The following is a 16180-nucleotide window of genomic DNA, read 5'->3' as shown; positions in this document are numbered from 1 at the left end:
GATTCAGGAGGAGCAACTATGCAAAATAGCCATTACAACTTGTCGTTATGGTCTGCAAGAGGTGATAATGTCTTCAAAGGGTGGAATATCACTCCATATGCAATCATTCATCGAAGCAAAAAAGAAATTGAGCTCTTGCAAACAAAACAGAATACCATTATACCCAAAGTTCCTAAGCAAAATAGAACTAACTTGCATTGGAGTCCCCCTCCTGTAGGAACTTATAAAATTAATATGGATGGATCTTTTAATTACTCTACAAAAACAGGTGGAATTGGTCTAATATTGCGTGATTTTGCAGATACCCACAAGGGCTCCAAATGCATCTTCTTAGAATCAGCGCTGAATCCGGAACAAGTGGAGTGCAAAGGATTACGAGAAGCTATTCAATGGGACGAGGATATGAGGCTGGATAAGGTGGTTTTTGAAATGGACTCTCAACTAGTAGCTGATGCAGTAAACAAAGAGCACTTCAATTCAGACTGGAGAATTCGTTTTTTGATCTTATATATTAAGAAGTTTTTTGAAAAGAAGGTCTCTTGGCATTGTAGTTATGTGCCAAAAGAGAAAAACAAGGTTGCAGACATATTAGCTAAATTAGCTAGAGTTTCTTGCTTAAGTAGTGTATGGATTATGTCCATCTCTGATCACATTTTATCTCAGTTACAAGAGGATGCTAAGCATGTAATCTCCGACATTTAATCAATTAAAATTCAAGGAGTTTATAAAGATACAAGATAACCCCTATAATATTCCACAGCCGCACTCCCCACAAAGATTTGGCAATTAAGCACAAGTTCAAAAAGAACTCTCCTCCATAAAATGTCATTCCCGAAAGAATAACAAAGGCGACCTTACTTTCACAAGAAAAGAAGGATTTCTTTGGACATAACCAAATCACATGAAAACATGAATTTGAATCCAAAGTATTCAATTGAATTATCCACAAAAAAATTCATGATTAATCCAATCGAAATGCACAACTAAATTAACCACAAGAAAACCCATGATTAATTCAATTGGAATTACACAACTAAATCAACCACAAAAGTGATCAATTCAATTGGTCATGCTCGTCATAAGAGAACTTACGGAGCAACAACTAAACTGACCACAAGAGAATGATCAATTCAATTGGTCATGCTCAAACATAAGAAAACTTATAGAACAACACAGTATATGCACAAAAATGTGGATCGGAGATCGACCAATACTGCGGAATAGACAAGGATTCATTCTATTTTCCATCACTACCGCCATGGAAATGAAGATTCTAAGGGGTAACAGGAAACTGAAGACAGAAATTAGAAAATCAACACTCATGTGGCCTCAAAATACTGAACTCGGCAAACAAATGCAGTTTTGTAAATGGGGTTTTGGAGGCGGATTGGATCTCTCTTTGTAGTTTTTGCTATGATTCTATCGTTTCCGTAGTGAATTTCAGTTTTGCAACCTATGACAGATTAAAGTTTATCTTACAGGCATAGATTTTTTTCTCATTGTTTCATGCTTCAGTAAAGAATTATGAATTCGCATAAAGAATGAGTTTGCACATACTCCAGAAAACAAATAGTCTTCACTCGTCAGATCTTATAAATTTGGATATGAACGTGAATCTACTGCAACAACTCTAGAAGAGAGGACCAGAGAGGGTGCTTCAATGCTTCACACAAACTAAACAACCCAAAAAGAAACATAGCTAGACATGCATGTTTTTCTCCTTCACCTCTTCCCCATCATCACCTAAAACTCTAATTCCTTCTTCATTGTTTTCACTACCATAAGCCCAACTACAAACAAGAAAGTACAAGAAATTAACAAAACTCAGAACAGCAAGAACCCAGTAATAATAATCATAATGCCCCTGATTTAAGTTACTCGAAAGCCAACTTTGATTTCCGCTTCCTTTACTTGCTTTATCCACAACCTTTACTATCAAAGTTCCAACCAAGTTCCCAACAGCCACTCCAACTGAGAAAAGAGCAACGGCAATACTAGCCATATTTTTAGGAAATTGAGTATAATAAAACTTGATTTGTGCTATAAAATTAAAAGCCTCGGATACTCCGATCAAGCAATGTTGCGGCACTAACCAAAAAGCTGACATATCGACCACGGAATGAGCAATTTTCGACATCCCATGTTCAATCGCTCTTTTGCGTCGAATATTTTCCACCAAGGCCCAAACTATCATTGATGCACATACAAGTAGTATTCCTATACCCATCCGTTGTTTATCTGTGAGTGAACCTTTTTGTTTTTTAACTTTTGATACTAACATAACAATGATTTTATCGCATACCACTAACCATATCGTGTAAGTTAGGATTGTGAAGACCACAAATGAGCCTGCTGGAAATTGGAAGCTAGAGGTTATATGTCTGTTCATGTTTTTTGCTTGAAGTACGAAAAACGAATTCTGGCCGACTACTACACTAACCATGATCCCGGTTGACCATATAGGAATTACTCTCATTAATGATTTAAGATCTTCAACCTGATCCACTGTGCATAAACTCCACGGTTTTCTAGCTGAACCGTCTAGCTTCAAGTTTTCTTCGCTAGGATTTCTGATTATACAAGCTTTGTTTAGAAAGCTACACACATATTACCGGCCAAGGCAAATTACACAAGCTTGGTATAAAATGATAATAAACCAGGAATTCAGAATGTTTTTTTTATGTACCTTAGATTGTTAGTTGGTGCGACCAATTTTGAACCTCTATGGTGATGATATACGTAGCTGCATGCATGAATAGAATTCGTTGGAGAAAGAACAAGATCCTTGTTCTTCCAAGCTGCCACAAGAACTTTTGCAAATCCGATAAACAAACTCTTAGTTGGTTTCACCTTGACATAATACGGATTGCCCAAGACGAACAAGATAGTGGATAACAGCATTAGCAGAACAACAATACCGAAACCAAATCTCCATCCTTTATGATCTTGTATATAAACGATAATAGTGACGGCAACCATGATTGAAACTCCAACAGATGCATAATACCAGTTGAAGAAAGTTTGCAGAACTCCTTCATTTCCAGGGCTTTCTGGTTTGTTAAATTGATCAGCTCCAAATGCTATTGAACATGGTCTAATACCACCAGCCCCAATTGCCATGAACGCAAATGATGAAAACAGTAAAGCAAGTTGGGCTGGTGTGGCTTTTTCGCCTTCCTTAGGTGATGCTGATGGAATCATTGTTGTTAACCAAAGTAAAACCATCCCCTGTAAGTGGGAAGAATGTACGAGATTATGCTATAGTACCATAATGCATAATTACGTTTTGAGAGCCAATTGGCAAATGGGGGCATTTGCCCCCATTTGTCAATACCTGGATGTGCCCCTAATCCATGGATAATCGATCTGTAAAACTTTTCATATATGGTTTTCAATTGGACTTGGAGAATCTAGTCGAAATTAAATTTGTGAAACAGGTGATAAATTTTTAACTTACAGTGAGGCTAAATAGTGATGCGAGAACGATGACCCTAAATTTACCCAAGTATGAATCAGAAACCAAAGCTCCAACAATCGGCAAAAAATATGATATGGCAGTCCATAAGAACAAAGCTTGAGCACCCATCACAACTTCCATGTTAAAAGCTCCGGTCAAGTATAAAATCATATTCGCCGTCGACCCATAAGTTGCAACCTTTTCAAATGCTTCATTCGCTATTGAAAAAAAAAAAAACCATTAGACGCTCGAGAATTAGCTCGAAGGAAACACCGGCAAAATACACAATCATAATCAAAAACATCACATAGCACATACCAATAATGAAGGGCATGGTTTTAAGACCGCCATGCTGCTGCGATGATCTTGTCATGGGTTCATCCAGTCCTTCCTGGCTTGAATAAACTTTCTCCATTTGTAATCGGTTTGCTTCCTCTTCCTTCTTTCGTCTCCTTATATATTCAATGTAGTGGATGAAAGCATATTTTCACCTCCATATATATTCACCATTGAATTGCCAATTAATGCTGACATGCTGTATATCTGTGGTAATGTCATAAATGTACTTGTTCACTATTGGTTGATTCCAAATACTTTTCATAACTTCCCTTTCTTGGAAAAAACTAAAAATGTGTCCAAAAAGAAAAAAAAAATTTACTCCATGACGTCCTAAATTATAATGGGGTGACCTAAGATAAGCAAGTAATGTGAGTGGTGGATATCACAATCAGAGAATAATATTTTTCTTCAAGTGTATATCCTTCAGTTTCCTTCCGAGTGGGACAGAAATGTGACAGTTGCGCGCGGTACTTTATTTTTGAGCACTAATGGTAGTTGTTTGTACCACGGCATGTCCGCAGTGCATAATCTTTGGTCAGTAATGGGCGGTGCATAGTCTTTAGGCACTGATGTTGTCTGTTTGAACCATTACTTGTCCATGGTTTGTAATCTTTGAGCACTAATGCTGCCTCTTTGTACCATAAGTGGATTGCCGTGCATAATCTCTGAGCACTAATGCTGGTTGTTGTACCATCACTGGTCCAGCCTGTAGACAAAAGTGCTGACATGAATATTTGGCCAGATTTTAACAGATACTATTCATGTTGGTTGTTTCACATTTTTGATTATCTTTTACTGATTTTTCAACGAAAAGAACAATAATTCTACATTAAAGGTGGAAATTTCCAAGGGATATCCCGTAGGAAAACTAGACCCTTGAATCGAAAATGTAGGGCCAATTATTCTACGGTATCAACAGTCTAGACTAAACCATATCCCGCACTTTCCTTCCCCATTAAGCAGAGGCCACAAAAGTCACTCGCCTGTATCTCCGCTTCACTAGGTATCTTCGGCAGCAATTCTATTTAGGCTAAACTCTATGGACTAGATTGAGCTGCTAGATTGGCCAAAAAAGTGTTGCAAATCAAACAAAAAGTGTGATTTAAAAGTTAACACTTGCACTTGCTAGTTCTCTCCTAGAATTTGCTCGCAGTTCAACTAGCAGCGAGATTGGTCAGCGCTCAAAAAGTGACCTTAGCGCTGAATGGATGAGCACTCACAAAAATCACACGGATCACAAAAATCACAAAAGTTGATCTGACGGCTGAAATTTAAAACGTTGAATGGTTCAGCGCTCAAAAAGTGACCTTAGCGCTGAACGGTTCAGCGCTCACGAAAATCACACGGATTACAAAAGTCGATCTGACGGCTGAAATTTAAAGCGTTGAACCAAACAACGCTAGACAATGGTACATGATGACGTGGACTGCTAATCTAGCTGCTAAATTAGCCATCCCATAGGACTTAGGAGGTTGCCCTAGCTGACGTGGATTGCCAATCTAGCTGCTAGATTAGGAGACCATAGGGGTTAGTCTTAGAACTGCTTGCCACATTAGGGAGTTTAACTTAATGGGAAGTTCGTCATTCCATTTAAATTTTTTAGTGGGAAGTTGGTAATTATAGATAAATTTTCTAGGTAACAACGCACTAAGTTCTGCCATGCCAACTTGCATTGTCCAAGTTTTATTACTCAATAACAACTTGCACTGCCATTCACCAACACCTTTTATTTAATTGTAAAATAGCTCTAAAGTAAAAAAAAATAATACTAGTAATTGTAAGACCCTCTTCAAGCTTGTGTAAAAAACTAAAAAGAAGAGGTAAACCCAGTAAACGAACTCCAGTCCGAAAATCCTTTTGTTTACTATCCCTTTGCTTTCAGGAAAAATATTCCTGAAACGGAGGCAATAGTAATTTCGGGCTTCAAAAGAAAGTAATTATGGGCTTTAACTATATGAACCTTGTCTCGATTTCAAATACGAGTTCTCACTTACTAGTAAGCTAAGCCTTTGGCTGGTGCCTGGTAGGACCGTTTTTGCTTCGAACAAAACTTGGATAAAGAAACCTTAGATTACAACTTATTACATAGTAAATTTCAGTAGTTTTTCTGGTACACACAGCTAAATACTAAGTTATGGCCAAGGAAAAGAAACAAGTCATAACTACACATTATTTCAAATGGTACATGTAAAGTCGTCAAGGAAACAGACCTTGCTTGGATTAAGAACTTCCGAGCCATATATCATGCACCAGACTTGCACCATTCCTGCAATGTTGGTGTCGCTACTCCAACATTCTTCATGTCCACAATATTGGCTAGTGTTTTATGAAAGAAATCAAGCATAAAAATGGTTAATCAGTAAATGTTTAGCAAATTACAGATGCATATTATGCTCTTAACTTAAGTTCATCTGATTATGAAAAATCATGTATAATTTAATTCAACCAAAACAACCACCACAAGTATCTAGCTATGTTTACATTCAGAAAGTATGAAACAAAACCTAACCTTCTTGTGGCTATGACAACCATCTCTGTTCAACATACTTAAGAAGCTAACAACTGACACGGTTTGAGGCCAAGCTAACAACTGATACGATTAGAGTCCACCCAGCATATCAAAGAGATCGGGTATTAACAGATATCATAAGGATGTGAAACAACTTTTTTCGCAGAGAACTAGTAAAAAAATGGAACTTCTGTTCATAAGACTGATGTGTTATGATAAAGGTCTCCAGAGCAATAAATTTTCATCACTTGATTTGATGTTAGCTTCTGGATATAGGACTGCGAGATTATTATACCCTTGTGCTGATCTTATGTGCCTCTCAAATGTTCAAAGATTATGCCTAAATATGTAGCATGTGTAGAACAAAGCAATTTAGTGTTTACTTCCTTGAATATAAACTAAAAGAACCTTGAAACTTCATTGACGTCTATACATTGTTTCTTCTGAAATTCTACTCCAAGACAGGTTTAAAATGTTGTGAACAATTTCTGTACATTGGAAAAACTCTTTGATTACATCCGGTAGAACTATCATGTGTATTGCGCATATGCAATTCTGTACAGCTGACGGATAGAGAAAAGTGGAGAAGCCATTAATCTAATTCACCAAGTATCAGTACTTTCTGGCTAGTGCGATTATCTATGAGGAACATTGTGATACCCTATGCTTACATAGAACAGCCAAAAACTAGATCTGTGGCAGTAGAACATCCATACTAATTTATACAAGCAGAAACGGGTTCTTTGACTCATTTAGATGTTGGTAACTTCACAGAAGAGAGAGTTGCCTATACTAAGATCTGTAAAAGAGATTGCAGCTAACTCCATGACAATCAACGCGAAAGGATAATAATGGATGGAATACCAAAAAATACAACCACTAACTCCACGCACACAACATTCCTCCCTTCAAATTCTCAAATAGCAAAAGATTTGAAACATGTTCCATTGTTTACGAGAACAAATTGGGTCTAATAAAAGTATGACTTAGCCCTTCACAGCTAACTCAACGAATGACTTATTTTCAGCTAGAGAAAAAAACTACATTGTTTCTCCTTCCATACGGAAGAACTACTAGTGCCATCTAACATTAACAATTGACAACATATACGAATTCCCATAAAATTTGGTTTCTCTTCACGGGATTAATCAAGTTAGTCTCACAGGACAACAGCTAAACTCACATTCTTAATCAAGCAAATAAAAGGAAGTATTTCCTTCATAAAAACAGAACTACCGAAACCAAAATTAGGTTTATAGAATAAGAACAAGGGATCAAGTAACACATACCCACATGTACTTCAGGGCTACCAGCTGCCGTAGCATCAACAATCACTGTAACAGACTGATAATCCAATTCTACCGCATCAAAGACAGTCTGTCTAATACAATTTGGAGTTTGAACACCTAAACAAGATCACATTCCAAAAACCAATATTGTAAGTAAATGACATACCGCCATACCTCTAATTCATGACAAAAGATGAATTCTGAAGCTTAATTGCAGTACTGCTTACCAACCACAACTAATTTCTTAATATCAGCAGCTTGAAGAAATGAATGAAGATTTGTTCCAAAGAAAGCACTAAATCGAGTCTTAACTAACTTATAATCATTTCCAGTGATCACAAGTCCGTCAACTAATTCTGCCCCTTTGCTTCCTTTGACAAGAGGATCAGTTTTCTTGCCACTATACATGTGTCTGCGGAAGAGTTCAACATCTCTTCCTAGTGAATCATGTTCTCGGACAACCTAATTTGTAAGTTTTCATCATCAATTTTATACTAACAAAATTGTAAAATCAAGGAAGAGAATTCGAAGAAATGAGAGGAGAGAATACCCAAACTACAAGAATACCGCGGAGTCTTGCAATATCCACAGCTTTTATGACAGAAGGAACAATAGATTGACTTCCATGGACACAAACTGGACTTCCTGGAGTTACAAAATCTTTCTGAGAGACAGAGATAAAGAGGGATTTCAGAACCCAATGACCCAAAAATGAAATCAAAGAAAAAAATAATAATTTGAGGATGAAAAAACCTGCATGTCTATGATGAGTAGAGCTGTGTTCTTCCCGTTCTCCTCCATGGCCATGGCTAGTGAAAGTTGCCCAAACTCTGAAAACTGAATATCTCACCGTCGAGTGTCCCAATGTACACATTTTGTGTTGTTAGAGCTGTAGGCTAACACGTGTTTTGGAATTGGTTGTGCTATCCGCGGAGATTCTTTAACATTAACATGAACATTTTGTCTGTTATGGACCCAAAACAAGACATGCCTAGTATATTTAAGTAGGGAATGGTAATTTTTTTTTTTTTTTTTTTTTGTTAAAAGTCAAAATACACTTTGTAAATTAATCCGCAATGATAAATTGATAAATCTTATCCGCTCGGAAACAACTAGCAAATTAATAATTCGTTAAATTTATAAAATAACAAAAATTCATACTTTCTCTAAATGATCAAATTGGAGGATACATAGAATAATTGGGGATATATGTCGGCATGGTTTTATTTCCATGGGGATTTTTATATTTGGCTTACACCTCGTTTTTCATGATACTCTAGATTATTTCCTCGTCGTTCAGAATAGTATTTTCTTGAGGGTAGTTCAAAAGTTATTCAACGTCCATCCATTACAATAATTCAATCTTTTGATTATATTTTGCAGTTCTTTAGTGCCTTCATTATCTAACATTTCACTTGAATTCTCTGCATCGGTGTCATCCTTTGGACGGACATTTATTTTCCAAGCTGATACGACATGGTTCATAGAGTCTAAAACATTAATCTTCGTGGGATTTGGTTATCCTGCTTCATAACCCTCCAATATAACCGAAGACAATAATGCATCTTCAAAGCTCTTATAATTCATGTGTCACAAAGGTCGAATCTTTGATGTAGCGCTTGGTGGCAAGAATTATATAGTGTTTTGATAATTAGTATATACTCCCTCCGTCCAAATTAGATGAGCTAGTTGTAGTTTGAAAATTCTTAAGGCCAGGAGGAAAAGGGGAGTATGTTTAAGTATTTGTTACAATTATACCATTATGGATAATAACTAGTAAAACTTAGAAATGGTTTATCTCTTAAACTATACCACGATTTTTTGTAAACGTTATACCGTTGAAAAGCATTTTAAAACACCTACGTAACGAATATAAACATGGCTAGCAAATGATACATATTTCTTATAATAACAATAATCAATTAAAAGGGTAGTTTTAGAAATATCCCCTTGATTAGTAAGATAGCTCATCTATTTATGCGACAAAATTTAAAACCAACTAGCTCATCTAATTTGGGACGGAGAGAGTATATGTTAATTATTATTATTTTATCGATAATTTAATATCGCGATAAATTGATAAAAAAATTCGTCTCAACACTATTATTTTATAGGGTTTATATTGTAGTAATAATTTTTTATATTGATGTTTTTATAAAAAAAAAAAATTGTAAAGTTTCTTTTATGCAAAACACTTCCTCCATTATGGAAATTTTGGGAAAGTGGCAAACTCGATGAGAAAATTGAAACGGCAAAGAGAGTGAGTACACCACGATCTTTTCGTATTAACGTATTACAGACATACCTTGTGTAATCTTACATAAATTTTAACTTCCAAATATTACTTCAAACAAGATGTTAACTTAGTATACAATATATGTTTGAAACGGGACCAACTATGAAATAGTCTACCAAGTGGATTAACATATGGGTGTATTTAATTTAATTATAAAGATGAATAATATAAGGCACCAGAAGTAAAGTAAATCATGCCATTATACAAGATTTTGTTAACCAGAAAAACTACAAGGCAAACAAACCCCAAGACCTGGTCCAGTTTTTTAAACTCTCAAAATTATGCCGATGTACAAATTGACTACTACGACTTTATATAGTTGAGACCAAGTAAACTACTCTTGGTTACTCAGTTTTTTCAGTATCTATATGCTCCTACAACCAATCTGATTACGAGCGTGAATTCCAAGACATAGTCCATTATCTTAAGTTGAATTACCTGATGTGAAGACTTCTGCTCTCAACTCATTTGGATCGTAACCTGAAACAGTAAAGGACTAACCTATTTCAGTAACCACCTCATTGTATATCTCCCAAATCCGGCAATAATCAGAGATAAAGATGAGTATAAAGGATATTCTGATTAATCGATATAAAATCCTTTGGTCAAATATCAAACCAAGAAAAAGATTGTGAAAGTAATCTATCTCGGTGAATAATCCTTATCCGAGCATCTCTACAAGGAGTGGAAACTAGACAATTTTTTCAATCTTTCAACAGGTCTGACGCTTATGAAATAAACAACTTGTTTGGATCAATATAGTCAATATCGGTTGTATCGGCCGATAATATCGATAAAATATCGACGATACAACGATTAAACGATAAAAACACTCATATCGGGCGGTACAAATTGATATATCGGGTTCACCGACACGCTGATAATATCTGTAATGGTAATTTGGTAGAATAAATTATTTTTATCTGAAAAATTTTAAACCCTTCCTCCTAATCATCATTTTCCTTTGTACCCGTGAAAACTCAATCCGATTCTGTGAATAAATTCCAACTATTTCATTTTTCTTAATGAGTTTCTTATCCTTGAAACAACTATAGTTCTTTATTGCTTGTTCTCTGTTTTTCTGAAGATTTATAAAATGAGAATTCATTATCGTTGACAGCTTTATATTCAGCATCAAATGAGAAATCATTAATGCATCATATGGCACCAATATTTTTAAATTGAAATATTTATAAATATTTGAAACTCTAGTATTAATGATGTGTCACCGATAAAAACCGATATAATCTTTTGTGTAGGTGTATCATACCCGGCCGATACGATACCGATACACGATATTAACTACTTTGGTTTGGATAAAAGAAAATCAAGTGTGCACGAAGTACCACAAAGATCATAATACCAAAAGAAAAAGTCTTCAATCTTCAAAATAACCTTCACAAAAAACTTGATTCCTATTAATGGTCAATATGCACAAACTTCGATCTTGAATCACTAGATCTGTAATAGTCAATCCTCAAACAAACTTTAATAGCCTTATATCATAAGAAAAGGACCATGGAATAATCAAGTTTGATTTATCAATGATAACTATACCGTTAATCAATAATAAAAAATTAAAATAACAATACTATTTAGTTTCCCACCATCGGTATTATTAAAAAATTCTTGATCCCAAATAAGACTTTAAATGAAGGAAAGGCAAGATATTTCACCTAATTAGATTACTCTCCTGCATCAACCAGTTGTCTTCCCACGTAAACGGTTAGGAAGTGTGTCAAGGAATTAGTTTGTAAGAATACAATCTTCACTATTTAGATAGCATATATTCATATACTTTACTAATATAATAATTAGAGATATGAAAACCTTTGGGATATGGTAAACATATATTTTCGAATATCTAAAATATATTTCAATCTCGGTTTCCGGATCTTTCTTTGAGTATCAAAGGAAGATACTCGGACATTACGATATAAGATTTTAGTACATGTTCAAAATTACTATGTCGACATTACCTGAACATTCTATATTAAAACCTTCTACATATCAATGTTTGTAGAAACCCGAAGATAACAAACATATCAAAAATATGTAAACACGTTTGAACTATGTTAAGATCTGTCTTGACTTGGGATTGGTCATCTCCAGGGATCGATTATAAAATTTAGGAACGGCCTTGAATTCCCTTTCGACTACGAAACAAAATTTCAGATGTCTACTTCTTCAGGTTATGTCTATAATATTATGCTCCATCTAATCCCAAGGACTGAATTCATTCTGAAAGTTCAACACACTAAATATTAACAAGTTACCAATTAGTGTAACTAAACATTTATTAAAATACTAAAATATTTATAGAAAAAAACGGGCACCTAGCTCAGCTGGTCATCCCCGTTTTCCAAAGTTTCATGCGTTCCAGGAGGTCCCAGGTTCGAGCCCCCAATGGCGTAATATTGCAAGAATTAACATGGAAGGTAGTGTTAGTTTGGCTAGGTTACCCATGAGGCTCGCTGGTAGGTTAGCACGACAACCTGTTCAATTAATGTAGTAGTATGTTGTTGGATCTTAACTTGTTAGGCTTCCAACTAGTTAATGTACTATTCTTTATAAAAAAATATGGGTATTTTTATCAAAATATTAAAAAAATAATAATAAAAAAGGATAGTTTTGCCTTTTATAAAAATAATTGAATAAGGGGTTTTATATTTTACATCAAAATATCCCTATTTTGTCTTGTTAATCCCAATAAATTTGGGTATAGTGCAATTACACGTTCATCTTAAACCCAAATTCTAAATGACAATACTTTATTTTTAATTTTTAAACTTTAAACTTTATGTTCACAACCATATTTTGATTCTAAACCATATAATATTGAATCAACCATGAGGATAATTGTGAGGATTGAATGCAAATTGTACTATTTTAGAAATAACAATTTTTTCCAAAATAAATGCTAAAACATCTTTGATTGAGGATTTTAAGAGATAAAGTAAGAGAATAGAATGAAGAACAAGGAGTTGTGTTAGAAACTTAAAAGAAAGAGGAAACCATTGAGATGGGAGATAGAAAACTCAGGGATCAAAGACAGTAAATGTCGGCTCGTGGAATTTTATAGTCGAGTATGATTATTTTGTTTTATTAGCTACATAGTCATATGTACAATTGGTTGTGCTGGCTAGCATATTCGTCATCTGAGCTTCCGGCTTAGGCTGTAACTTACTCACGGTTGATCAACTCCCTCTCCATAACAAAATTTTTACCATTTTTCATATTTGCCTTAGGGTGTCAGATATTCACGGTTAATATGTACAAATAATTGTCCTTGACTAGGGTAGCTACCCCTTGACCAAAATTTTGGTCAAAGTATTTATTCTTCCTTTTCTTGTCAGTAACATAAAAATTAATTTATTTTTAAAAATTCGAGAATAAGTTTATCTTACTATTCACGTTTTATAGATACACTGAATATGTGGATAATTCACAAGTTGATATATACCAGATTTATATGGAATTCGCCAACGTATAAATCAAAATGCTTCTAATTTATTCATATATTAAAACAAAAATCTGGTGAAAATAGGTTTTTCCTCGGTATACCACACATGTTCAATCCAGATTTTAAAAAAAAATTAACAGGAAATAAAATAAATATCACTTGGTTTTCTATTTTTTCTTTCTAACAACCATAGATGTCAGTTTAATATAGATGGTGACATCTATATCATTTACACTTGTTAGAGCACTACTCGGTCGAACTCGCAAGTGTTTCTATCTCAAGCTTGTTTGTCAAGTTTAGTTACCAAAACTATAAGTCTTGAATTCTAGTATACTTATAGCTATGTCTTGGATTAGGATAGAATGTGTAGTTGAGATTTAGACTTCACGGCATTCATCGATTGAAGACGAAGAACTACTAAGGGGATCTTGTGGAACTTTATCAACAAAAGGTATATAGAGACTTGAACTCATCTATCACTCAGAAGTATATTATATTCTATCTCATATTCATACAAAGTCGTATAGTCATTTGATGTAGACTCGCTTATATCTTTCTCGAAACATGTGTTGGAAATTTTTTTGCTTTAACTACGTTCATCATTTTTCTTGAAGAAAGTCAAAATATGATCATGTGAAAATCACCTGGTAACATCTTACATGATTTATGTGGGATAGTCATTTGATGTAGACTAGGGATGTTTCGTGTTGTTCATTCGATCACTTGAAAATTGCTTATAAGATAATAGTTTGTGTGATACAGCTATTGTCGTCTTCTAAGAATGTTTCAATGATTGAAATGGGAGTTAAGAGATAAAACCCATGTCTGGATACATTAAGGTTTGTGTACTTAGTGTACAAACTGTTTTGACGGAATTCGGGACCGGAAGTTTGCATACCCGTTTGCAAACTTATTCAACTGTGAATTCAGGGTACTTAAGTTTGCATACCCGTTATCAAACTGATTTAACTGTTGAAGTCTGGGAACCAAGTTTGTGTACCCGTTCGCAAATGGTTTCAACTGAGTTCGGTCCATAGCTAAAGTTTGCGTACCCGTTTGCAAACTGTCGGGTTGTGACCAATGTCCGGAACTTAAGTTTACGTACCTGTTTGCAAACTTAAGTTGTTCAAGTTCTTAAATCGGTTAAGTATGATTTCATATTCATGAACAAATACATTTATATATTAAGGAATGCAATCTTTGCAAACCGTGGCTAAAATGTTCATGAACTGATTCTTTTGAATCAATCCGATGTTGCTTCAATTGAGTCTTGTATACTTCTATGAGAATATAAACAATTGAATAACTCTATGAGTAACACAATAAGATTTATTTGATTATCAATTTATCTAGAAGTGTTAAGATGAACATGGTTAATACAAAAGTGTTCATATGGCTAACTTCTGTTAACTGTTATTGAGCCAACTCAATATACACGTTTAGCTACGGTTACCCATATCTAAATGAAAGTATGTTTCATTTGTGTTTAACAAGCTAAGACCATCTAACGGTGGAAATATATTAGCTTGAATCTTAAATCAGGTTTCATCTAATGGTGAATATTGATTGCTTTGTTCCAAAGTTATCAAATTCTGATTTGAAAACTATATAAGGGAGAACTTTAGCAACTAAGAAACCTAATCCCCACACCTCTTATGTGATACTAGTTGCCACTAGAGTCGATTCTCCTTTAACCTAGGTTTTTCCTAAAACCATTATAGGTTAATGTTGATACATGAAAAATAATACCCCTTGACGGGTCTAGGGTATCCTCAAAAGGACAGGTAAGTCTAGTATGAAATATGGGGACTTGGGGACTAAGCCCAAGTCCAATAAAAAAAGACCCATGAGAAAAGAAGGACAAGGAAGGGATTAATGAATAAGGAGGAGGTTTAGGACATGTGTCATGATGACATAGAAGAAGGGACTTTTAGGAAAGTATATATTAGGAAGGACAAGCTACAATGGAAAGGAAAGTCTCTCTCTTGCTATTCTTAGGAAAGTAAGGTCATTTGGTGAGACTAGGACGGGTAGAACCAAAACTAAAATCACCCCTCAACATTTGGCGACCACAACCGGAGGCTCGTTCCTAGCTCACCATGACATACTTAGGAGGCGCTAACTCTTGTGCATAAGAAAACCAAGTGACCAACCGTACCATCAACTTGGAGGAAATAACAATAGAAGACGAAGATAGCGAGGAAGAAACACCGATCCAAGGTATCATCAGACAACCAGTGGGTCATGGATCCCAAAACAGAGAGATGATAGCAACGCAAGGGAACAAGCGAGTAAACCAATTACCGAAACCCATATCACCAACTCTGTAAAACATGTAAAAGGAACTTGATGAACGCTCACGCAGAAGGCATGAGCTTGAAGACTGGATAACACGAGCGGTAATGGCAGGACAAGATATTCCCGAAGAAATGACAAAAGGTGAAGAACACAAGAGCGTCAAGGCAACAACGATGTCACATGAAGAAATGACAAGATACTTGGAACAAAATTATCATGTGATAAAACAAGACAATCACTTCCCGGTAAGCAGTGCATACCCAGCGAACGTCCAAGAGTACCAATACCCCGAGGACTACACCTCTCCAAAATTTAAAGCATATGACGGACAAGGGAACGCGCGAGATCATCTCAGCTGATTCCTATCAACAATTAATGATAAAGCCTCCAATGGAAAACTGTGCTTAAGAGAATTTCCCAAATCACTCACGGGCAGAACATTCACCTAGTATGATAACTTAACAGCAGAAAGTATGGACTCCTGGCCAACTATGTCCACGTTATTTCTTCGGAAATTCTATTCAGCCAA

General features: G+C 35.3%; 2 protein-coding genes across 3 annotated transcripts; both read right to left on the bottom strand.

Moving 5' to 3' along the window:
- Positions 1 to 1603: 1603 nt before the first annotated feature.
- Positions 1604 to 3973, bottom strand: LOC113348258 (protein NRT1/ PTR FAMILY 1.1-like). Of its 2 annotated transcripts, none has more exons than XM_026591965.1 (4): positions 3776 to 3973; positions 3458 to 3675; positions 2687 to 3228; positions 1604 to 2597 (listed from the first exon to the last, which is right to left on the bottom strand). In XM_026591965.1, the coding sequence occupies exons 1-4, from the start codon at positions 3870 to 3872 to the stop codon at positions 1700 to 1702; spliced, it is 1755 nt and encodes a 584-aa protein (XP_026447750.1). In that variant the 5' UTR covers positions 3873 to 3973; the 3' UTR covers positions 1604 to 1699. The 2 variants fall into 2 exon arrangements, with proteins under 2 accessions (XP_026447750.1, XP_026447751.1); XM_026591966.1 differs by having other exon boundaries at positions 1604 to 2570; positions 3776 to 3972.
- Positions 3974 to 5834: 1861 nt separating this feature from the next.
- LOC113348257 (probable inactive nicotinamidase At3g16190) lies at positions 5835 to 8506 on the bottom strand. Its single transcript, XM_026591963.1, has 5 exons — positions 8348 to 8506; positions 8145 to 8258; positions 7822 to 8056; positions 7595 to 7711; positions 5835 to 6112 (listed from the first exon to the last, which is right to left on the bottom strand). Exons 1-5 carry the CDS (start codon positions 8399 to 8401, stop codon positions 6039 to 6041), a joined length of 594 nt encoding a protein of 197 aa, XP_026447748.1. The 5' UTR covers positions 8402 to 8506; the 3' UTR covers positions 5835 to 6038.
- Positions 8507 to 16180: the final 7674 nt, after the last annotated feature.

The sequence above is a fragment of the Papaver somniferum genome, chromosome 2 (assembly GCF_003573695.1).
Source record: "Papaver somniferum cultivar HN1 chromosome 2, ASM357369v1, whole genome shotgun sequence".
Classification (NCBI taxonomy): Eukaryota; Viridiplantae; Streptophyta; class Magnoliopsida; order Ranunculales; family Papaveraceae; genus Papaver; species Papaver somniferum.
Note: the sequence above shows the minus strand (reverse complement) of the source record. Positions and strands in the feature narration are given on the sequence as shown.